We start from the raw sequence: 25,824 nt of genomic DNA, 5'->3' as shown, positions 1-25,824 counted from the left end.
GATAAATTGGTGCCTGGAAGCATGTAAAGCTTGAGAACTATATTCACTTTGACTGTAACTGGTTGAACTGTAAAGGCACTTACTCTGGGTTTCAAGTTAGGGGGCAGAAACTGGCACATGTCATCTAGGGCTTTCTTGGTGAATTTAAGTCACGTAGGCTCATCTCTTCACTCATGCCCTTGAAAGATAGATTAATGGGGAGAGGGGAAGTAGGGTAAAAGTGGGTTGGACTCATCTTCTTATGCTGTCACACTCTCCTTTGCTTCCTGCAGGTCATCTCCTCCTCTCTGATCAACGTGGCAATCAGAGGAATTCCTGTCGGGAAACCATAGTTTTAAATGGTATCGTTTTTGGGGGTTGGAGGTCAGAAAGTTGCAGGTGGCCAGAGTCCTTCACTCTGTCAGCTTGAAGTCTCTCCAGGAGAAAATGAATTGATCACAGTCTATGAAGAATTTTTTATTTGGGTCATGAAAATAAACAAATAGGGCCTGAAAATCCACAGGATGCGATCGTGGCTGTTGCACTGGGATCGTGCCTGCTGGTGCCTACAGAGTTGACTCTGCCAAGTTTGTGGGATCAGTGGGAAGGCACCTCATTTGCATGGGGTAGTTAGGTGCCTGTATCACTACTGGTGAATCTTGGACTTCCATCTGCCCCACACTGCCACTCACTCCAGCACCTGCCATCTATCCAGAGTGGGTGCCCAGGACCTATCCAGAATGGGTGCCCAGGACCCTTCCAGGTGACTCCATTTAATACCCACTGCAGCTCTGTGTATAAAAGAGCTGATACAGAAATTCTGGGGAAAAAATTGCCATCTCGGGAATCCAGGCTGCTTACCCAGTCTCTCTACCCCCTCCCAGTAAGGCCTATTTGTGCCTTTCTGGAAGCTGGTATGCCCCACCTCACTCAGCATAACAGCCTTCAGACTTATGCAAGGTCTCTTGTGGGCCAGAGAAGGGTATCTCATCGTAGGGAGTCCCTGCCCCCTCTGCATCACTGGTCTTGTAAGGGAAGTTAAATGCCTCGTCCCTTACAAAGCTGAATGGGAAATCCCAATTCAGGTTGGAAACCGATGTACCCTGATCCAGGCTTTTTTCCCTGGCATTCCGCCTAACTCCTACCAGAGTTATGGCAGGTGTCTAGCAGAACGGTGGAAGAAATTTGGCCCCTTATTGTTTTGGTTACATTCTGCACATAGGTAACCAAGTAGATATTGCAGCAAAAATAAATTGTTGTGAACAATGGTTATTTTCTAAGCACTTGAAAATAGTTCCCAGTCAAATCTTACCTGAAAAAGATTCTTAAATTCATGATCCAGCTTGTTTTCAAATCAGCACATGACAACGGTTCTGAACATGGTGGCTGGGGGCAGGTCGACGATCGGGAGGGCTCGGGTGAGGCTGGCGATTGGGAGGAGGTTTGAGATCAGGAGGGCTCGGGGGATGTTGATGATCTGGAGAACTGGGGGTTAGGGTGGGGGTGGGGTTGGTGTTGAGGCTGAGGGGTGGCCGCAGGCTTCCTTGATTCACTCCAGCTACTCCTGGCCCACAATGAGTGCTAAAAGAGCCTTGGATCAGCTGCCGGGAATCCCACCGGTCACTCCCTCACTTACTATCAAATTTAAGTTGTGGCTTTGAAGATGTCATCAGGCTGCAACTTTGGACTGTTAATTAGGCCCCTGACTAACTTCTACGGGGGTCTATTTAAGTGGTATCAATTTAAAGACACCACCTCACCACAGCCGTGGGTTTCTTGACACAGTTCCTTCTGATAATCGTCTGGGCCATTGCGTTATTGTGTGTGGCTTCGACACCTATTTGCTTTGAGGTCTCCGCTCTCTGATACTGATTTTGCTTTGAAGTCCCATGACCTTGTGACAAGAAGCTTCTGCACATTGCGGACAAGCAGTCCATCATGCTCTCTGATGTTACTTAAGGACCAGAATCTCTTCACCTGCCTTCTTTCAGCCTTTTGTTTTATTCGTTCATGGGATGTGGGCATCGCTGGCGAGGCCGGCATTTATTGCCCATCCCTAATTGCCCTTGAGAAGGTGGTGGTGAGCAGCCTTCTTGAACTGCTGCAGTCTGTGTGGTGACGGTTCTCCCACAGTGTTGTTAGGAAGGGAGTTCCAGGATTTTGGCCCAGCGATGATGAAGGAACGGCGATATATTTCCAAGTCGGGATGGTGTGTGACTTGGAGGGGAACGTGCAGGTGGTGGTGTTCCCATGTGCCTGCTGCTCTTGTCCTTCTAGGTGGTAGAGGTCGCGGGTTTGGGAGGTGCTGTCGAAAAAGCCTTGGCGAGTTGCTGCAGTGCATCCTGTGGATGGTACACACTGGAGCAACTGTGGGCTGGTGGTGAAGGGAGTGAATGTTTAGGGTGGTGGAGGGGGTGCCGATCAAGCGGGCTGCTTTGTCCTGGATGGTGTTGAGCTTCTTGAGTGTTGTTGGAGCTGCACTCATTCAAGCAAGTGGAGAGTATTCCATCACACTCCTGACTTGTGCCTTGTAGATGGTGGAAAGGCTTTGGGGAGTCAGGAGGTGAGTCATTCGTCGCAGAATACCCAGCCTCTGACCTGCTCTTGTAGCCACAGTATTTATATGGCTGGTCCAGTTAAGTTTCTGGTCAATGGTGACCCCCAGGATGTTGATGGTGGGGGATTCGGCGATGGTAATGCCGTTGAATGTCAAGGGGAGGTGGTTAGACTCTCTCTTGTTGGAGATGGTCATTGCCTGGCACTTATCTGGCGCGAATGTTACTTGCCACTTATGAGCCCAAGCCTGGATGTTGTCCAGGTCTTGCTGCATGCGGGCTCGGACTGCTTCATTATTTGAGGGGTTGCGAATGGAACTGAACACTGTGCAATCATCAGCGAACATCCCCATTTCTGACCTTATGATGGAGGGAAGGTCATTGATGAAGCAGCTGAAAATGGTTAGGCCTAGGACACTGCCCTGAGGAACTCCTGCAGCAATGTCCTGGGGCTGAGATGATTGGCCTCCAACAACCACTACCATCTTCCTTTGTGCCAGGTATAACTCCAGCCACTGGAGAGTTTTCCCCCTGATTCCCATTGACTTCAATTTTACTGGGGCTCCTTGGTGCCACACTCGGTCAAATGCTGCCTTGATGTCAAGGGCAGTCACTCTCACCTCACCTCTGGAATTCAGCTCTTTTGTCCATGTTTGGACCAAGGCTGTAATGAGGTCTGGAGCCGAGTGGTCCTGGCGGCACCCAAACTGAGCATCGGTGAGCAGGTTATTGGTGAGTAATTGCCGCTTGATAGCACTGTCGACGACACCTTCCATCACTTTGCTGATGATTGAGAGTAGACTGATGGGGCGGTAATTGGCCGGATTGGATTTGTCCTGCTTTTTGTGGACAGGACATACCTGGGCAATTTTCCACATTGTCTGGTAGATGCCAGTGTTGTAGCTGTACTGAAACAGCTTGGCTAGAGGCGCAGCTAGTTCTGGAGCACAAGTCTTCAGCACTACAGCTGGGATGTTGTCGGGGCCCATAGCCTTTGCTGTATCCAGTGCACTCAGCCGTTTCTTGATATCACATGGAGTGAATCGAATTGGCTGAAGACTGGCTTCTGTGATGGTGGGGATATCGGGAGGAGGCCGAGATGGATCATCCACTCGGCACTTCTGGCTGAAGATGGTTGCAGACGCTTCAGACTTGTCTTTTGCATTCATATGCTGGACTCCTCCATTATTGAGGATGGGGATGTTTGCAGAGCCTCCTCCTCCCATTAGTTGTTTAATTGTCCACCACCATTCACGACTGGATGTGGCAGGACTGCAGAGCTTTGATCTGATCAGTTGGTTGTGGAATCGCTTAGCTCTGTCTATAGCATGCTGCTTCCGCTGTTCAGCATGCATGTCGTCCTGAGTTGTAGCTTCACCAGGTTGGCACCTCATTTTTAGTGTACGCCTGGTGCTGCTCCTGGCATGCTGTTCTACACTCCTCATTGAACCAGGGTTGATCCCCTGGCTTGTTGGTAATGGTAGAGTGAGGAATATGCCGGGCCATGAGGTTACAGGTTGTGCTGGAATACAATTCTGCTGCTGCTGATGGCCCACAGCGCCTCATGGATGCCCAGTTTTGAGCTGCTAGATCTGTTCTGAATCTATCCCTTTTAGCACGGTGGTAGTGCCACACGACACGTTGGATGGTGTCCTCAGTGCGAAGACGGGACTTCATCTCCACGAGGACTGTGCGGTGGTCACTCCTACCAATACTGTCATGGACAGATGCATTTGCGACAGGTAGATTGGTGAGGACGAGGTCAAGTAAGTTTTTCCCTCGTGTTGGTTCGCTCACCACCTGCCGCAGGCCCAGTCTGGCAGCTATGTCCTTCAGGACTCGGCCAGTAGTGGTGCTACCAAGCTACTCTTGGTGATGGACATTGAAGCCCCCCACCCAGAGTACATCCTGTGCCCTTGCTACCCTCAGTGCTTCCTCCAAGTGGTGCTCAACATGGAGGAGGACTGATTTCATCAGCTGAGGGAGGACGGTAGGTGGTAATCAGCAGGAAGTTTCCTTGCCCATGTTTGACCTGATGCCATGAGATTTCATGGGGTCCAGAGTCAATGTTAAGGTCTCCCAGGGCCACTCCCTCCTGACTGTATATCACTGTACCGCCACCTCTGGTGGGTCTATCCTGCCGGTGGGACAGGACATACCCAGGGATGGTGATGGAAGTGTCTGGGATGTTTGGCTGAAGGGTATGATTCTGTGACTATGGCTATGTCAGGCTGTTGCTTGACTGGTCTGTGGGACAGCTCTCCCAATTTTGGCACAAGTCCCCAGATGTTACTGAGGAGGACTTTGCAGGGTCGACTGGGCTTGGTTTGCAGTTGTCGTGTCCAGTGCCTAGTGGTCCGTCCGGTTTTATTCTTTTGAATTTTCGTAGCGAGATTTTACAACAGAGTGGCTTGCTAGGCCATTTCAGAGGGCAATTAAGAATCAACCACATTGCTGTGGGTCAGGGGTCACATATCGGCCAGACCGGGTAAGGATGGCAGGTTTCCTTCCCTAAAGGACATTAGTGAACCAGATGGGTTTTTACGATAATCCGGTACTTTTCATGGCCACCATTACTGATACTAGTATTTTAATTCCAGATTTAAAAATTTTTTTTAATTAATTGAATTGAATTTAAATTCGCCAGCTGCCATGGTGGGATTTGAACTCATGACTCCGGATCTTTCGTCCGGGCTTCTGGATTACTAGTCCAGTAACATAACCATTATGCTTCCGTACCCTGCTTTGTTAGACCTACCTAACCCTGAACATGGTTTTTTTTCTCCTTTTCTCCTTTTTGTGAATTCTGACCCCAAGAGATGGAATCTCACCCCTAGCAGCTATCCTCCCTGCTGCACTCACATGAATTGATTCATCTTAATCAGAGCAGGCATGAATAGTCACTGAAACAATCCAAATTAACTTTTTTAATATCTGAAGCACGCTGATTCAGACTCTCCATCTTAACCTTAATCTATAGCTCCCAGCCCTGCTGTCCTGTGAATTTAATCCCACGAGAGCTACTTTTAACTCAATAGTGGTATTTTTAAAATATGGTACAGCAAACTGAGTCACCCCCTGCCCCCCACCCCCCAATCCTATGACAGCATAGTCAGAAACTATCAAATAGACTTTGTAGGTTTTTTTGTTCTGCACATCTCTCCCAACCAATCCCAACACGGGGAAATTTCCTTTTGCATATCTTTGGGCATCCTAGAAAGCAATAAAAAAAATTCTTATCCATTATTTCTTGAATCCCTCCAATCAGGTTTCTGCTCCTGCCAAACCACTAAAACGGCCCTTATCAAAGTCACAAATGTGACTGTAGTAAACTTTCCCTTCTCGTCCTTTCTGTAGCCTTTGAAACGGTTGACCACACCATCCTCCTCCGTCATCCAGCTGGGTGGGACTGCCCTCGCCTGGTTCCAATCCTATCGAGCCATAGGCAAAGAATCACCTGCAATTGCTAATCTTCCTGCTCCCACAACGTTATCTCGAGTCCCCCCAGGATCTGTCCTTGGCCTCCTCCTATTTCTCATCTATATGCTGCCCCCCCAGCGTCATCATCCGAAAACACAATGTCAGGTTCCACATGTCTGCCGACGACACTCAGCTCTACCTCACCACCAGCTCTCTGGATCCCTGCACTGCCTCTGATTTGTCAAGCTGTTTGTCCGACATCCAATATTGGATGAGCAGAATTTCCTCCAACTAAATATTGGGAAGACCGAAGCTATTATCTTCGGTCCCTGCCACAAACTCCGTTCCCTAGCCACCGACTCCATCCCTCTCCCTGGCCACTGTCTGAGGCTGAACCAGACTGTTTGCAACCTTGGTACCCCTGTTTGACCCCGAGATGAACTTCTGACCCCATATCTGCTCCATCACCAAGATCGCTTACCTCCACCTCAGTAACATCGCCCGTCTCCGCCCTTGCCTCAGCTCATCTGTTGCTGAAATTCTCATCCATCCCTTTATTGCCTCTAGAATCGACTGATGCTCATCACTCCTTACAATCCTCCGAGATCTCCAATTCTGGCCTCTTGCACATCTCCGATTTTCATTGCTCCACCTTTGGTGGCTGTGCCTTCATTTGCCCAAGCTCTAAGCTCTGCAATTCCCTCTCTAAACCTTTCCACCTCTCTACCTCTCTCTCCTCCTGTAAGACTGTCCTTAAAATCTCCCTCTTTGACCAAGCTTTTGGTCACCTGTTCTGATATCTCCTTATGTGGTTTGGTGCCAAATTTTGTTTGATAATTGCTCCTGTGAAGCGCCTTGGGACGACATTTTAATTTGTTAAAGGCACTATATAAATGCAAGTTGTTGTTCTTGATTGATATTATTATGTGCTGCCTGTATTGAGCTGGGATGATTCAGGAGTTTTGAACAATTGTATTGATTTCAAATTTGCACCAGCTTCAAATTTGATTCCGCCTGCTCTCATTAGCTGAATCATGAGAAACATGCTATGTAGATCCGCTAAACATATGTAGCCACTTAAACATAATTTAGGTATTGGCAGTGTGTGCATTCACAGAGGGATGTGCCAGTGGAAATGCAGAATACTGTTGTTGGGAAAATGTATTGGGATCATAACTGCTGCAAGGTTGAGACTAGCAAGGGGATTGGGAATAGAATCTGGACTGGCAGTGGGAAGTGCCAGAGAGTGGTATATTTGGCTATTGGGTCATGGGTTTAGGTGGCACACTCTTTTAATACTCCAAATCACTTTACCACAAAGTGCTAGGACATTGGTGTCAAGCATATTGTAAGGAGGTGACACCAGATAGAGTCTGGACTTTTGCCCTGAGAGAGGGATAGAACTCTAGCAGGCAAAGTCACCTAAAACTATTCTTATACAGCATCCAGGAGCTGACAAATAGCACTGACAGAGTGATGAGAGCTAGCATGTTTCTCTCACTAGGAGGGAATGGTCTGTTGTGTGTAGATGTTGTAAAATTAGAAATTAATTAATTAAATGACATTTTAAACTTTGACTCATTTTCAGATGGCTTGAAAAGGGAACAAAGGGACACGAGTGAACCAAATGTGTTTAGTATCATTTTGAAAGCCAACGAAGAACTGTGTAAGAAAAGTTTTGGATTAAAATTTTTAGCAATTTGTAAAGTATTTAGATATTTAAATGATGCTATTTTAACAATAGATTGAAAGGTATTGCGATATTATAAGGTAGTATTTGCATTGCTCAACTTTAGGAATGATGTCAAGGCTGTGGAAGGTACAAAAATGATTCACTAAGATGATAAGGATGAGAAGAAAGAAAAGGAACTGGGGCTGTTTGCATTACAACAGAGAAGGTCGAGAGGATATCTGAAGAAGTATTAACAATTCTGAAAGGGTTTTAATAAGGAAATTAATGAAAGATCACTTCCACTAGTTGGTGAATCAGCAACTCGAGGGCATAGATTTAAGATTATCGCCAAAAGAGTTAAGGTAGCGGTTAAGAGATTTTTTTCTAATGTAAATGATTTTTGGGACATGGAATGCCCTACCAGAAACGGTGGTGGAAGTAGAAACTGTAATTGTTTTTAAAAGGGAAGTAGACAGATACAGAAAAATAAAAATTTGTAGGGATTTGGAGAGAGGGAGACAAATGGGACTAAATGGACGACAGCTCTTTCAGAGAGTTGGCACAGGACAATGGACCAAATGGCTTCTTTCTATGCTGTAAAATTCTTTGATTCTAAGTTTCATTGTTCACAAGTTAAACATTGATTGTTACAAATAAAAATATTCAAATGGTGTGCATGCATGGCAAGAACTGCAAGGATTTGGGATTTTGCTTTCTTTTAAAACAATTCATATTGTGTAACATTGGATACTGTGGTCTTTTAGTACTTTGCTGTCTTTTTGCTTGTGCATTTTTCACCTTGGCATACATTGGTCTGGCAGTGTATTTTCCATCTTCTGAGATGTGAGGAGAATGTTGTAGGCAGCCCATGTATTTCTAGTTAACAATATATGCAATGAAGAGTTAATTGTTAAGGTGAGGCATGCTAATCCACACATAATGGTGAATAAGGACATAGATTTTGGTTCATAAAGGTTCTGTCTGTCTGTGGAAACTGCAGTGTAGCCATGAACATAAGAACAAATGCTGGGTAAAAGCCCAAATAGCAACACTGGGTTCTTAAAATTTTTTCCCTTGCTGGCAGGATAGTTCCTGTTACCGTTCCTACCTGTTTTTGCTGAGTGTTCCCTGCTTAGTGATTTTATTTCTGAAAAAATCTTTTAAAAATTGACTCCAGTGGCCTTCTATCCTGGCTGCCTAGCATTAGCTTTGAACATTTGTTTTTTTTCTTTGTTTTGTTACAACCTTAAGTCTCAAAAAAAAAGTCTAAAACGCCACCCAAAATGGAAGAATGTTGAGCCTCCATTTTTTTTTCCCTCATCTGTTTTCTTCCCTCACCACCTCCTTATTAAGGCATTGACTGCTTGCAAGCGTGTTTCCATAAGCGCAGGTCACCCTCCTGTACCTTGCTCAAGTGACCATTCTTCACATGTAGACACTGAAAGTTTGCCAGCTGTTCACGCAAGGGGTCATCACATGGAGCCTGATCCTGTCCTCACCTGCTGTCTATGTAGCATTTCCATCAGGCGTTGCTAGATATCAATCAAGAACAGAAACTCTAGTCAATGTTTCCCCTTTCTAACCCAGAGACAGAGACCATTTGTGGTCTCCCAACTGCCTCCTACCTAAGATCAGCACAGATAGGTGATCAGCTGAGCAATTAGCAGTGGTGAAAATCACTTCTTACAGGTGTAAACATCTCTTAAAGTTCAGCTTTGCATATGCAATTTGGTGTCAAGTTTTGGTCCTGTCACATTATAGGTGGTAGAGAGGCCCTGGAAAGGTTCAGAGGAGGGCCACTGGATTGATACCTACTTTAAAGGTCCTTACTTACCATGATGGGCTTAGAGAACTGATTTTTTACTCTTTTTAAAAAAAAAAAACTAGAATTTGACTATGTTTGATTGAGATCTTTAAAACAATGAATGATTAGACTTAGTCCATGTGGTTCGCTGTTTGAGTTAGGTAAATTAATTACCTGCAGACGTGAATATAAGTTACGTAAGCATAGAACTAGGTTCGATGTTGAGGGATACTTCTTTTCACAGAGAAACATCAACCTATGGAACAAGTTGTCAGCTTGTGCAGTGAGTGCAGATTTACCACAAACATTCAAAAAGGAGCTGGACGAGTTCCTGAGAGTGGCCAACGTAACTATGGCCCATAAATTGTTCCAAGCGGTGAACCAGCAGTGCTCACCACTCATTAGATTTAAATTTACCCACGAACATCTTTTTGATGGCAACATCCTTGAACTGCGAGTTCAACTAACATCAGCGTTCTTTCCTGGGCGCTGTGAGTGGTGAAAGGAGCGCTAAGGCCCCTCAACCAAGTAGCTTGAAGCAAGCCATGCTTTTTGAACCAGGAAGTGCAGTTCATAGACAAACAGCGTAAACTAAAAACCCGGATGTGCATGATAAGGTATTATAAAATGACATAGAGAAAGCAAAAAAAAGAGAGGATCAGAATAAAAGACTGAGATAAAAGACAGAAGGAAAAAGTACAAAAAAATATTTTTTAAATTTAACTTTTTTTAATTGTCCAAAAACTATTAAAATCAGGAGTAATGAGATTCCACGTTTTTAAAAGTTATTTTTTTAGTGCCAAAGAGGTTGTTTGGCGATCATTAAGACTTACCACGCTGTTAAAACTCAGTTTAGACTTAAAAAATGTACCTGTTTTGTGGTGAGATTAGTTAGTTTCTAGCTGGGCAGGAGAGCAAGTTGGCGCTGGTCCATTGATTCGATTGATTGCAGCCGGCAATGTCCCTTCATGGCGAAGCTGTCAGATCACCGCGAACCAGAAGAGCAAGTTCTGGATTTCCGTGTTTGACTGCGTATGTGTGGCCACCGGAATTTGCTCTTCGACTCTGCCACAAATAACGGTGGGCGCTGTTGGACTCACTATTATTTTTTGCCTCTTCTAGGAGATAGTGTGGGTGGGGAGAGGGCAGATGGGGATCATGGCGTACATAAGTTGCACTATGACCGAATGGGACAAGCCTGATAGACCAGCTGATCTTTTCCTGTCCTTAGTTTTTGTATGTTCATAATTCTGAAAGGGACTGATGCATAGGAAAATAGCAGTTGCAAGACTTTTACTTTGGAGATGCACCGACATAGCTGCGTTGTGTGTTTGCTAACAAAGCCAGAGAGGAGAAAGTTTGGTGGGAGAAGGCCATCACAACGTTTCTTGATGTCAGACCATAAGTTGAGCTATGGGCTGTGGCGCTTGTTAATCTATGCTAGAGGAGTCTCTGTGGAATGGTGGGAGAGGTCGAGCTGCTTCAGCATACTTGAGAAAGCTGCCCCCATATCCGCGGATGCTGTCGCCAAGAGGCAACGTACAGATGCAGAAGAGGAGGGATCAAGGATAGATGCTTCAGAGACTCCAGAGGTAACAGTGTGGGGGCAGGAAGTGAAGCCATTGCTGGAGATGCTTCGGTAATGATCAGATAAGTGGAACCAAACGAGTCCAATTCCAGTTAGCTGGAAAACAGAAGAGAGGTGTTGGCGGAAGATGGTGTGGTCAACCATGTCAAAGCTGTACAGAGGTTGAGCAGGAATAATACACCATGGTCACTGAACTATACTTGTCATCATCCCACTTGAAAAGCAAACCTTTTCCTAGTAAACCTAGTTAACACAACCTTAAAATGTCGTCTTTCAGTTTAACAGGATGATGCCACCAGATCTCTTACATCAGCTGTCTAGTGCCACCTGGGTGACAATCCTCAATTGCTAGCCTTCACCTAATTCACTCAGCCTTGTTGCAGGAGGAACTTGCTCATGATGTCTGGGAAAAGTGGGGCAGCAGATGGAGCATCTCCAACAATAAAGAATAAACTCCCTACAAGGAATAGACTGTGAAGCTGCTGGAGAGGTGCTCTTCTCTAGCTGCAGGAGATGGCAAAGTCAGTGGCATATTGCCGGCACCAGGTTAATGTGTGCACATCAACACCGTCATTATAGCACCCAGGCACAAGGTTCCACATCTTACTCTGTCTCCTTAACCCCAAGGGGGTAACGCTTACCCATTTTTAACTTGAATCTTCCTTTCAGGTTGATCTATCACTGCAATTTTTTTTTATTCGTTCATGGGATGTGGGCGTCGCTGGCAAGGCCAGCATTTATTGCCCATCCCTAATTGCCCTTGAGAAGGTGGTGGTGAGCTGCCTTCTTGAACCGCTGCAGTCCATGTGGTGAAGGTTCTCCCAGTGCTGTTAGGTAGGGAGTTCCAGGATTTTGACCCAGCGATGATGAAGGAACAGCGATATATTTCCAAGTCGGAATGGTGGTGACTTGGAGGGGAATGTGCAGGTGGCGGTGTTCCCATGTGCCTGTTGCCCTTGTCCTTCTAGATGGTAGAGGTCGCGGGTTTGGGAAGTGCCGACTAAGAAGCCTTGGCGAGTTGCTGCAGTGCATCCTGTGGATGGTACACACTGCAGCCTCGGTGCGCCGGTGGTGAAGGGCAGGAATATTTCAGTTGATGTATGGGGTGCCAATCAAGCGGGCTGCTTTGTCCTGGATGGTGTCGAGCTTCTTGAGTGTTGTTGGAGCTGCACTCATCCAAGCAAGTGGAGAGTATTCCATCACACTCCTGACTTGTGCCTTGTAGATGGTGGAAAGGCTTTGGGGAGTCAGGAGGTGAGTCACTCGCCGCAGAATACCCAGCCTCTGACCTGCCCTTGTAGCCACAGTATTTACGTGGCTGGTCCAGTTAAGTTTCTGGTCAATGGTGACCCCCAGGATATGTTGATGGTGGGGGGTTCGGCGATGGTAATGCTGTTGAATGTCAAGGGGAGGTGGTTAGACTCTCTCTTGTTGGAGATGGTCATTGCTTGGCACTTGTCTGGCGTGAATGTTACTTGCCACTTATGAGCCCAAGCCTGGATGTTGTCCAGGTCTTGCTGCATGCGGGCATGGACTGCTTCATCTTCTGAGGGGTTGCGAATGGAACTGAACACTGTGCAATCATCAGCGAATATCCCCATTTCTGACCTTATGATGGAGGGAAGGTCATTCATGAAGCAGCTGAAGATGGTTGGGCCTGGGACACTGCCCTGATGAACTCTTGCAGCAATGTCCTGGGGCTGAGATGATTGGCCTCCAACAACCACTACTATCTTCCTTTGTGCTAGGTATGACTCCAGCCACTGGAGAGTTTTCCCCCTGATTCCCATTGACATCAATTTTACTCGGGCTCCTTGGTGCCACACTCTGTTAAATGCTGCCTTGATGTCAAGATGTGGAGATGCCGGTGATGGACTGGGGTTAACAATTGTAAACAATTTTACAACACCAAGTTATAGTCCAACGATTTTATTTTTAATCCCACAAGCTTTCGGGGGCTTTCCCCTTCCTCAGGCGGTGTGGAAATGACAATTTCGAATCCTTTGCATTTTAAGATCACATAACAAAGCCTGGTGATTACTGCCCGTTGCCAAGGCAATCACAGTGAGCAGACAGAAAGGTGTCATCTAAAAGACCACTGAATATACAACCCCCCAAAAAAAAAGAGAGAGACAGAACGAAGACAGTCAATGACCCGTTATATTAAAAACAGATAACATTTGTTCGCTGGTGGGGTTACGTGTAGTGTGACATGAACCCAAGATCCCGGTTGAGGCCGTCCTCATGGGTGCGGAACTTGGCTATTAATTTCTGCTCGACGATTTTGCGTTGTCGTGTGTCTCGAAGGCCGCCTTGGAGTATGTTCACCCGAAGGTCGGTGGCTGAATGTCCATGACTGCTGAAGTGTTCCCCGACAGGGAGAGAACCCTCCTGTTTGGCGATTGTTGCGCGGTGTCCGTTCATCCGTTGTCGCAGCGTCTGCATGCTCTCGCCAATGTACCATGCTCTGGGGCATCCTTTCCTGCAACGTATGAGGTAGACAACGTTGGCCGAGTCACAGGAGTATGAACCGTGCACCTGGTGGGTGGTGTCCTCTCGTGTGATGGTGGTATCTGTGTCGATGATCTGGCATGTCTTGCAGAGGTTACCGTGGCAGGGTTGTGGGGTGTCGTGGACGCTGTTCTCCTGAAGGCTGGGTAATTTGCTGCGAACGATGGTTTGTTTGAGGTTGGGTGGCTGTTTAAAGGCGAGTAGTGGAGGTGTGGGCAAGGCCAGCATTTATTGCCCATCCCTAATTGCCCTCGAGAAGGTGGTGGTGAGCCGCCTTCTTGAACCGCTGCAGTCCGTGTGGTGACGGTTCTCCCACAATGCTGTTAGGAAGGGAGTTCCAGGATTTTGACCCAGCGACAATGAAGGAACGGCGATATATTTCCAAGTCGGGATGGTGTGTGACTTGGAGGGGAACGTGCAGGTGGTGTTGTTCCCATGCGCCTGCTGCCCTTGTTCTTCTAGGTGGTAGAGGTCGCGGGTTTGGGAGGTGCTGTCGAAGAAGCCTTGGCGAGTTGCTGCAGTGCACCCTGTGGATGGTGCACACTGCAGCCACAGTGCACCGGTGGTGAAGGGAGTGAATGTTTAGGGTGGTGGATGGGGTGCCAATCAAGCGGGCTGCTTTATCTTGGATGGTGTCGAGCTTCTTGAGTGTTGTTGGAGCTGCACTCATCCAGGCAAGTGGAGAGTATTTCATCACACTCCTGACTTGTGCCTTTGTAGATGGTGGAAAGGCTTTGGGGAGTCAGGAGGTGAGTCATTCGTCGCAGAATACCCAGCCTCTGACCTGCTCTCGTAGCCACAGTATTTATATGGCTGGTCCAGTTAAGTTTCTGGTCAATGGTGACCCCCAGGATGTTGATGGTGGGGGATTCGGCGATGGTAATGCCGTTGAATGTCAAGGGGAGGTGGTTAGACTCTCTCTTGTTGGAGATGGCCATTGCCTGGCACTTATCTGGCGCGAATGTTACTTGCCACTTATGAGCCCAAGCCTGGATGTTGTCCAGGTCTTGCTGCATGCAGGCTCGGACTGCTTCTTTATCTGAGGGGTTGCGAATGGAACTGAACACTGTGCAGTCATCAGCGAACATCCCCATTTCTGACCTTATGATGGAGGGAAGGTCATTGATGAAGCAGCTGAAGGTGGTTGGGCCAAGGACACTGCCCTGAGGAACTCCTGCAGCAATGCCCTGGGGCTGAGATGACTGGCCTCCAACAACCACTACCATCTTCCTTTGTGCCAGGTATGACTCCAGCCACTGGAGAGTTTTCCCCCTGATTCCCATTGACTTCAATTTTACTAGGGCTCCTTGGTGCCACACTCGGTCAAATGCTGCCTTGATGTCAAGGGCAGTCACTCTCACCTCACCTCTGGAATTCAGCTCTTTTGTCCATGTTTGGACCAAGGCTGTAATGAGGTCTGGAGCCGAGTGGTCCTGGCGGCACCCAAACTGAGCATCGGTGAGCAGGTTATTGGTGAGTAATTGCCGCTTGATAGCACTGTCGACGACACCTTCCATCACTTTGCTGATGATTGAGAGTAGACTGATGGGGCGGTAATTGGCCGGATTGGATTTGTCCTGCTTTTTGTGGACAGGACATACCTGGGCAATTTTCCACATTGTCGGGTGGATGCCAGTGTTGTAGCTGTACTGGAACAGTTTGGCTAGAGGCGCAGCTAGTTCTGGAGCACAAGTCTTCAGCACTACAGCTGGGATGTTGTCGGGGCCCATAGCCTTTGCTGTATCCAGTGCACTCAGCCGTTTCTTGATATCACGTGGAGTGAATCAAATTGGCCGAAGACTGGCTTCCGTGATGGTGGGGATATCGGGAGGAGGCTGAGATGGATTATCCACTCGGCACTTCTGGCTGAAGATGGTTGCAAACGCTTCAGCCTTGTCTTTTGCACTCACGTGCTGGACTCCGCCATCATTGAGAATGGGGATGTTTGCAGAGCCTCCTCCTCCCGTTAGTTGTTTAATTGTCCACCACCATTCACGACTGGATGTGGCAGGACTGCAGAGCTTTGATCTGATCCGTTGGTTGTGGAATCGCTTAGCTCTGTCTATAGCATGTTGCTTCCGCTGTTTAGCATGCATGTAGTCCTAAGTTGTAGCTTCACCAGGTTGGCACCTCATTTTTAGGTACGCCTGGTGCTGCTCCTGGCATGCTCTTCTACACTCCTCATTGAACCAGGGTTGATCCCCTGGCTTGTTGGTAATGGTAGAGTGAGGAATATGCCGGGCCATGAGGTTACAGATTGTGCTGGAATACAATTCTGCTGCTGCTGATGGCCCACAGCACGTCATGGATGCCCAGTTTTGAGCTGGTAGATCCATTCTGAATCTATCCCATTTAGCACGGTGGTAGTGCCACACAACACGTTGGATGGTGTCCTCAGTGCGAAGACGGGATTTCATCTCCACGAGGACTGTGCGGTGGTCACTCCTACCAATACTGTCATGGACAGATGCATTTGCGACAGGTAGATTGGTGAGGACGAGGTCAAGTAGATTTTTCCCTCGTGTTGGTTCGCTCACCACCTGCCGCAGGCCCAGTCTAGCAGCTATGTCCTTCAGGACTCGGTCAGTAGTGGTGCTACCGAGCCACTCTTGGTGATGGACGTTGAAGTCCCCCACCCAGAGTACATTTTGTGCCCTTGCTACCCTCAGTGCTTCCTCCAAGTGGTGTTCAACATGGAGGAGGACTGATTCATCAGCTGAGGGAGGATGGTAGGTGGTAATCAGCAGGTTTCCTTGCCCATGTTTGACCTGATGCCATGAGATTTCATGGGGTCCAGAGTCAATGTTGAGGACTCCCAGGGCCACTCCCTCCTGACTGTATATCACTGTACCGCCACCTCTGGTGGGTCTGTCCTGCCGGTGGGACAGGACATACCCAGGGATGGCGATGGAAGTGTCTGGGACGTTGGCTGAAAGATATGATTCTGTGAGTATGGCTATGTCAGGCTGTTGCTTGACTAGTCTGTGGGACAGCTCTCCCAATTTTGGCACAAGTCCCCAGATGTTGGTAAGGAGGACCTTGCAGGGTCGACTGGGCTTGGTGTTTTGCCGTTGTCGTGTCCGGTGCCTAGTGGTCCGATGCCGGGTGGTCCGTCTGGTTTTATTCTTATGACTTTTCGTAGCGAGATTTTACAACTGAGTGGCTTGCTAGGCCATTTCAGAGGGCAATTAAGAATCAACCACATTGCTGTGGGTCTGGAGTCACATTTCGGCCAGACCGGGTAAGGGCGGCAGGCTTCCTTCCCTAAAGGACATTAGTGAACCAGATGGGTTTTTACGACAATCCGGTAGTTTCATGGCCATCATTACTGATGCTAGTATTTTAATTCCAGATTTTTATTTAATTAATTGAATTTAATTAATTAATTGAATTTAAATTCGCCAGCTGCCGTGGCGGGATTTGAACTCATGACTCTGAATTTTAGTCCAGGCCTCTGGATTACTAGCCCAGTAACATAACCACCATGCTACCGTACCCCACCCCACCCCACCCCACCCCACCTGCCCTCACAAAAGTACTCACTGTCAAAGGCTTCTGCTAAGTTCCTTTATGATCGAAGTCTACATTTCCCCTGCCAGCATCTGAATCCCTAAAAACCAAAAGTACACACAGAAATGAATGCAGAACTTTGTGTGCACAAGCCATGATTAGTGCACACAACAACATAATCGTCAAAAAGTGCCAAAAATTCCAATCACCTTAATCTACAACTATTTCATAGCACCATTTCTACCCTTTGTGCCAGCTAACTTACCTGCTCATGCTCCTAATCTACCACTTCTACAAGGTGCTTCCTAAGTGAGATGAGACTGAGAGGTGAGTGGCTGGGATGGTCTCCCGGATCTGTTGACGTTTGAGGTGACTCTTACACAAGTAAGATGGCATGATGCAATTGGTGATGAAGTGGCATCAGTTGAGGCAGTGATCCTGGCACTTAATTCCCTAGTGAAGTTGCCAGGGTGGTCATCAACATGACTGGCCTCTTCCTGTAAGGAAACACAGAAAAGCTTGTTTAGCTGCACACACAGTGATAGTCTCCCTTGAAAAAATAGTTGCTCAGTGTAAGGATATTGCATTACTTTGAGAAAGCACATAAAACTAAAATTACCTATGCTGAGCATTTCCCAGCTTTTACCAAACTTCTGCTGACATCTTGCCTCCTACCTTACCCTCTCTTCTCTGCCTGCCCACAATGTGTAGTGTCATCTCTTCATGTGCACTTGGGGTTTATCAGTGCTTCTGCTCCTTTCCTAGTTGTATTTCAATGATGGTAGTTGTGGACCATCTTTTCCTTTGGAGGGAGAGTAGACAACTTAAAGGGCATGTGAGTAGAATAGACACTTAACCCTCCTAATGAGAGCATGCATCCTATGATGATGAGATATGGAGGTGCATTGTCCCTTTAAATCAAGTATTCTTGAAGATTAGCTGTAGCCTTTGAGGCAGGTAATGTGAGTTGGCAAAGTGGTTTGGAGTAAGGTGCTTGAGTGTTGCAGAGGCTGCTTTTTGCAGAAGTGAGTTCCCTTGACACCCAGATATTAAGAGGGGGAGTATGACATAATGAGGTGAGCGAAGATTGTCTGAGTGGTAGAGGATGTGTATTGGTCCTTGTGTCTAGACTTACCTTCGCTACACTTGTGAGATCATTGAATCTCTTCCGTCATTCTATGGCAGTTATTAGGTCATGTAGGTAGCACAGATTATCTCTGCCATCTCCCTCCAGCCTCCACCACACTCCTATGGGCTTCCTGCCTTCAGTGCCCAACAGTTTTGATCTTCTGGTCTTGATTTCTGCCAAGTGGAATTCTAAGGATGAATTCAAAACTCTGTGAGCCCACCTAGCTGTTGACACCCTTGAGGCTGTTGCTGCTTCAGCCATTCTTGCAGAAAAATGATGCTGCCCTTTAATTGGCTGCAGCCTTTTAACAGCTTGCACTACAACTGTATTTCCCTCCCTCCCAGCAGTAGGAAACCAAAGGCAAAGGAATGCCATGAATGGAAGAATGGTAACCATCAGGCTCTTGAGTGTAAATGAGGAGAAATCTCTACAATTCTTTGACAGACAATTCCTTCAGTATGAAACAAAAGGTTGGGGATTCTATCGGGCACACTTGGTCGTTATGCTCATATGTGAATTTTGTGGTAGTCAGACAATATTCCCCTCATCCTAGATAGACACTTTTCACCTGGTGGGCATCCCATGTCTGTAGTTGCATTGTATACATAGGAGACTGGCCATCCATTGTAAACCCACAGGCAGGAATGACTGGGATTGTGCTATCACATCTACATTTCTAGGATCCTCTTGACCTGGTACAACAGCCCAGCTTAGGGGCCTTCCATGTGGCTCCTTTTTTCATAACCTGTTCAGGAAATCGTATAAATTCCTTATGCACATCCCCTTCAATAGTTCCGATGGATTCTACCTTAAACACTTCCCATTTATCCTTTTTTATTAACCATGGTAACCACATAACCACCGGTACCAACCCACACTCTGTTTTATGCTCTGCATTTATTTTACACGGTCACCGGGCATAATAGGTCGACCCATATCTCCTAATTTTGCAACAGTCGGTGCTATTCACATTTTTATGGTGTTTTAACCAATCCTTAAGGGTTTTATCACATTCAAAGTTGGGTACTCAATTATTTTCAATATCCTACAAGCCCTGTTGTCCTCCATACATAGCACAGGTAATGGCCTTTGACACGTTCTGATCGTGTAATTCGTTATTATGTTGCTGGATTATTTCATTAATCTTCCCTCTTAAGCATTCCATCCACCATTTCCTTTATGGACCTCAGTCCTACTTGTTGTTCAAGAAATTCATCTCTCTGCCCTTTATTGGTTTTACTCAGGATTCCCTTCATTTGCTGTCTCATATCCTCATTGTGTTCCCACATGCTCTCTATGTCTGTCCGGCTCGAGGCTGCTGTTCCAACCGTGACTCTGATCCCTAACCATTCTCCTAATTCTCACCTCTTTCTATTGTGGGACCCTATTGGTAATTGGGGTGGTTGTAATGTTGTCCCAGACAACATGAGTCAAGAGTTCTTGAATGTCCGGGGGCCAAGGCTCATCCAAATCCCTGCCTGCATTTCTCCGGACAAAATCTAACAATTGTTGATAAAATTCTTTGTATTTTGGGTGACATAGCCCCGGGGACATGTGTACGGTACTAAGATTAAATACCATTGGTATATTCTCGTACCTCACATTATTATATTGTGCCTCGTGGGTGCGGGTTACTACCAGACCATTCTTGGGGCCTGACTTCTGTGGAGGGCACAAGATTTTGGTCGACCTCCATCGAAGGGGCTTTGCTAGCCCTCCCCTATCGCCTTGGGCATCTACATTGTACTTGACCTGTTCCATAGGTGCCATTGGAGGGGCCACTGGTTCTGTGGGAGGAGAATGCTCGTCCCATGACTGATCTTTCTTTAACGCACCCCAATTCTTTCTTTGGCAGTCCCTCAGGGTTGAGGATGACTTGCTTCCACTCCGGGAGAGCGGGTTCTGCGGTGGCTGAATAGTCCAATCCTGGAGCCGCAGACTCTGCCACAGGTGGGGCAGGTAGTGTTTAATAAGGCGGGCGGGTGAGACGCTCTGGATTCTGCGCGCTCTTTCCGCTGCTTACGCTTGGCCTCCATGTGCTCCACTCGGTGACGTTCGAGGTGATTGGCACCTTCGCAGATGCTTCTTCTCCAGTTTGGGTGTTCTAGGGAAAGCGATTCCCATATGTCGGTGGGGATGTTGCATTTTTTTAGGGAGGCTTTGAGAGTGTCCCTATAGCGTTTCCTCTGCCCTTCTAGTGATCGCCTGCCATTGCGGAGCTCGGAGTAGGGCACTTGTTTAGGGAATCTTGAGTCGGGCATGCGGACAATGTGGCCCGCCCATCGCAGCTGGTTGAGCGTGACCAGTGCCTCGATACTGGGGATGTTAGCCTGGGACAGAACGTTCACGTTGGTACGCGTATCCTGCCAGTGAATTTGCAGGATTTTGTGGAGGCAACGTTGGTGATATCTCTCCAGGTATTTGAGGTGTCTGCTGTACATTGTTTCTGATGCGTACAGGAGGGCGGGGACCACGGCTGCTCTGTAGCTTGACCATGAGCTTGGTGCTGGATTTGAGGTCTCAGTCTTCGAACAGTCTGTTCCTCTGGCATCCGAAGGCTACACTAGCGCATTGGAGTCGATGTTGAATTTCATCGTTGATGTCTGCTCGCACTGAGAGGAGGCTCCCGAGGTATGGGAAATGATCCACGCAGTCCAGAGGCTCACCGTTGATCTTGATAGTCGGGGGGGTCAGTGTTGTGTGGCAGGAGCGGGCTGGTAGAGGACCTTTGTTTTCCAGATGTTTAGCCTGAGGCCCATTTTCTCATATGCCTCGGTGAATGTGTCGATGATGATTTGTAGCTCGGCCTCTGAGTGTGCGCACACGCAGGCGTCGTCTGCGAACTGCAGCTCGATGACAGAAGTCGTGGTGGTCTTGGTTCCGGCCTGGAAGTGTCGAAGGTTGAACAGTTTCCTGCTTGTCCTGTAAGTTAGCTCCACTCCGGCGGGGAGCTTCATGGTGATGGGGTGGAGTGTTGCAGCAAGGAAGATGGAGAAGAGCGTTGGTGCAATGACGCAGCCCTGCTTGACCCCAGTTTGCACTCGTATTGGGTCTGTGGTGGATCTGTTGGAGAGGATCACGGCTTGCATGTCATCGTGGAGCAGGTGGAGAACGGTGATGAATTGCTGCAGGCAGCTGAATTTGAGGAGGATGCTCCACAATCCCTCACGGTTGACAGAGTCGAAGGACTTTGCGAGATCAAAAAAGGCCATGTACAGAGGTTGATGCTGCTCCCTGAACTTTTCCTGGACTTGTCACGCGCTAAAGATCATGTCCATTGTGCCTCTTGACGGGCGTAAGCCGCATTGAGACTCAGGGAGGAGCTCTTCGGCCACTGGAAGGAGGCGGTTGAGGAGGATCCTCGCGATGACCTTTCCCGTGGCGGACAGTAGGGAAATCCCTCTGTAATTTCTGCAGTCGGACCTATCTCCTTTCTTGAAGATGGTCACAATTACGGCGTCACTGAGATCTCCCGGCATGCACTCTTCCTTCTAGACAAGGTTGATAAGGTCGTGTATTCGTGTCAAGAGTGCCTCTCCGCTGTATTTTAGTACTTCAGCGGGGCTTCCATCTGCGCCGGGGGCCTTGTTTTTCAGCTGTTGAATGGCTTTTTCGACCTCACAGCGGGCTGGGATTGTGCTGAGATGGTGGCAGGTAGCATGTTGCGGGATGGTGTCGAGGGCACTTGCGTCGAGGACTGCGTCTTGGTTGAGGAGGTCCTTGAAGTGCTCTCTCCAGCAGACGTTGACTGCCTCTCTGTCTTTGAGCGCCTCTCCATTTTTGGCGCTCAGTTGGGTAGGTCCCTGGGTACTTGGACCATAGATGGCTTTAATTACGCTGAATAAGCCGCACACGTTGTTGTTGTTGGTGAGTTGCTGAGTCTCCTGCGCTCTTTCCACCCACCATCTGTTCTTTAGGTCACGGGTTCTTTGTTGCACGTCGGTCTTCAGTTGCCTGTAGGCTTGTTTCCTCTCGCTCGAGTTTTGGTGGAGCTGCCAATTCAGGAACGCCTCGCATTTGCGGTATAGGAGATCCTGGATCTCCTGATCGTTCTCATTGAACCAGTCTTGGTGTTTCCTGGTCAAGAGACTGAGTGTCTCCTTGCAGGTGCTGACCAGACGCTGTAGGCACTCTGCGGCTCTGGTTTGTCGGTCATCGCCAGGTTGGTTGTAAGGCGACGGCTGAGTCGGTCTTTCTTCTCAGGGTCTTTGAGTCCAGCGACATTAAGTTTCCTGCGGCAGAGTTTTTTCTGCCGCTGCCGGTTTGGGGCCAAGTTGATGGAGATGGTAGAGCGGATTAGTCGATGGTCAGTCCAGCGGTCGTCGGCTCTGGTCGTGGCGCGGGTGATGCAGACATCTTTGCAGTCCCTCGCTCGGACGATGATGTAGTCTATTAGGTGCTCGTGCTTAGAGCAGGGGTGTGGCCATGAGGTCTTGTACTTGTCCCTCTAGCGGAACAGGGTGTTCGTTATGACGAGGTCATGTTCTAGGCATTTCATCAGGAGGAGGACTCCATTGGGGTTTGCTTTCCCTACGCTTTCCTTGCCTAACACGCCTTTCCAAAGGTTTGCGTCCCTTCCGACTCTGGCATTGAAGTCACCAAGGAGAATCAGCTTGTCTCCCTTTGGAATACGGGACAGTGATTGGTCAAGGCTAGAGTAGAATGCCTCTTTTATCTCATCCGTTGCGTCTAGGGTCGGGGCGTAAGCACTGACAACTGTGGTGTGCTGCTTCTAGGCCAGGGTGAGCCGTAGGGTCATGAGGCATTCATTTACCCCGCAGGGGGAGTCGTTGAGACGTCCAACCAATTCATTTCTTACGGCAAAGCCGACCCCATAGAGACGGCGTTCTTCTTCTGGTTTGCCTTTCCAGAAGAAGGTGTATCCGCCACCTTGTTCTTTAAGTTGGCCTTCTCCTGCCAGCCATGTCTTGCTCAAGGTGTTGGGATTTTCATAACGGTCCTGACGTTCCAGGTCCCGAAATTCATTTTAGTGGGTAGGGTGGGGTTGGGGTGGAAGATACCTGTGCGTGGATTCTTTTAACGTGGGGTGGTCATTGCACACCAACCTCCACACGCATCCCAATCCTGGTCTTCTAACTCACTATCACTATCATCTCCCTTCCTTGTTTTACAATTCGGCTATTTTACGTCTACAATGGGAATGAGATATTTCTGCTCCTCTTTGACTTTCTTTATTGGCGTTTATCTGTACTCGTATAGCTGCATTTATATCATCTCATTCCATGACTATTTTCCACAGTTGTTGTAATAGCTCATTTTGAGTTTTCTGCATGCAACCCAATTCCGTTTCCTTAACTACTGCCTGGGCTTAAAAGCACTCTACGTAGCCTTGTAGGGTTTGGATACGTGTTTCGCTGTTTTGTTCTTCTCTTTTCACATTATTAAGTGTCTTTTCTAATTGTTCCTCTACCTCATCCAGTGCCCAATTTAGTTCGGATACATCTGTGTCTAAACCTGCCTTTTCTGTCGTAGCGCTCCCCAACTGTTCCTTTCCCTCTTCTAAGTCCCGCTTTGGATCAGATACTTCTGTTTCTAGCCCTGCCTTTTGCTTCTCATTAGTCTTTTTTTGTTTACTGAAGGCAAGGAGCCATACGGCTTTAGCCTTTTAAAAAAATTTCAGCCTCTCTGCTAACGTGTATCCACATATCATCGTGCGCTTTGAAGGGGTCTACCTGTTGGTCTTCAACTGGGAACCATTCCTCACTCTTTGGCAACTTCTTTGCTATGTATTTTTGAACTGCCGCTTCCATTTTATATTCTACCTGCCTTACTTAACCTGCAGAATAATTTCTGTGACAACTCTCCAACGCCTCTCCCCAGAAAAACGCTTTTGTCTGGATGCTGGGCAAGGATTTGTTTTTATACCTTCTACCCATACCTGCCCAGATTACCCTGTTTTCTGTCTAAACTTGGCTCCAATATATAGTCCGCCAGCTTCCACCCAGAAAACCCTGTTCTCTGTCTAAGTGTTGGACACAGCCCTTTACCCTGCCTGATGTACCCTCCTATGCCGCTCTGGTGGACAAGGATTTGCTCTGTGGGATCATTTCATATGAACTTGTATGCTTTCTTTGTTGAACTATGTTAGGTCCTGGTTCGGGCATCACTATAGGGGAATTTGGGTCTTTCCCAGAGATTCGTGGACCTGGTCAATAGTTCAGACAAAGAAAGACACCCTTATGCGGTAGTTTTGTTAATCAAAGTGATTATTTAATGATTTGAAAAGGAGTACATCAGCATGAGGCAATTCAGTCAATATGTGGATTACTCTACCTGATTCCTACAAGCAGACATAAAGCAAAAGCAAGTAGCACATACGACCTTTATCAAACATCAAGGCAGCCAGCTAGGTCTAGAAGCAGGGTGTCGATTGCTGCGGTAACAGGTGCGTCGTTGAGTGTTGTGCCGAGTGTTGTGCCGAGTGTTGTGCCGTTCTCATCAAGGTTTGCCTCTTTGTCGAAGTTCAGAAGTAAAATATCGAAGGTCTTTGTCATAGAATCATTGAATTGTGAGAGCAATCCAGTTCGTCCCATGCCTCGCTCTTTCCCTGTAGCCCTGCAAATTTTATCCTTTCTAGTATTTATCGAATTCCTTTTGAAAGCCACAATTGAATCTGCTTCCACCACCCTTTCAGGCAGCGCATTCCAGATCATAACCACTCGCTGCGTTAAAGTTTTTCCTCATATCACCTTTGGTACTTTTGCCAATCACCTCAAATCTGTGTCCTCTGGTTTTCGACCAATGGGAACAGTTTCTCTTTATTTACTTTAGGAGGCATTGCTGGATCTGGTTCTGGGAAATGAGGTGGACTAAGTGGAGCAAGTGTCAGAGGGCGAACATTTAGGGAACAGGAATCATAGTATCATAAGATTTAGATTAGCTATGGAAAAGGACAAGGACCATACTAAAGTAAAAATACTCAATTAGAGGACGGTCAATTTCAATGGGATGAGAATGGATCTTGCCCGGATAAATTGGAATCAAAGATTGGCAGGCAAAATTGTAATTGAACAATGGGCAGCCTTTAAGGAGGAGATGGTTCGGGTACAGTATAGGTGCTTTCCCATGAGGGGGAAAGGTAGGGCAACTAAAGCCAGAGCTCCCTGGATGACAAAGGAAATAGAGAGTAAGATAAAACAGAAAAAAAGGGTGTATAACAGATGTCAGGTTGATAATACAATGAGAACCAGGCTGAATATAGAAAGTTCAGAGGGGAGGCGAAAAAGGAAATAAGAGGGGCAAAAACAGTGTATGAGGATAGACTGGTTGTCAACATAAAAAGGAATCCAAAAGTCTTCTATAAGCATGTAAACAGTAAAAGGGTAGTATGAGGAGGGATGGGGGTGATTAGCGACCAAAAAGGAGATCTACAAATGGAGGCAGAGGACATGGCTGAGGTACTAAATAAATACTTTGCATCTGTCTGTACCAAAGACGAAGATGCTACCAAAGTCACAGTAAGTGAAGAGGTAGTTTAGATACTGGATGGGCTAAAAACTGATAAAGAGGTGGTACTAGAAAGGCTAGCTATACTTAAAGTAGATGTCACCCAGTCCGGATGGGATGCATCCTAGGTTGCTGAGGGAAGTAAGGATAGAAATTGCGGAGGTACTGGCCATAATCTTCCAATCTTCC

At 47.3% G+C, this 25,824-nt stretch overlaps 1 protein-coding gene across 1 annotated transcript in view; it reads left to right on the top strand.

Annotated features, from left to right (window-relative positions):
• Positions 1-25,824, top strand: part of LOC137328126 (low choriolytic enzyme-like) — a 75,445-nt gene that overhangs the window by 33,258 nt on the left and 16,363 nt on the right. Inside the window, exon 4 of the mRNA XM_067994305.1 lies at positions 7,543-7,620. Coding sequence (XP_067850406.1) covers positions 7,543-7,620 — 78 coding nt within the window. The remainder of the gene's footprint in view (positions 1-7,542; positions 7,621-25,824) is intronic.

The sequence above is a fragment of the Heptranchias perlo genome, chromosome 12 (genome assembly GCF_035084215.1).
Source record: "Heptranchias perlo isolate sHepPer1 chromosome 12, sHepPer1.hap1, whole genome shotgun sequence".
NCBI classification, from domain to species: domain Eukaryota; kingdom Metazoa; phylum Chordata; class Chondrichthyes; order Hexanchiformes; family Hexanchidae; genus Heptranchias; species Heptranchias perlo.
The sequence above is the reverse complement of the archived record's forward strand: the minus strand, read 5'-3'. Positions and strand labels throughout refer to the sequence as shown.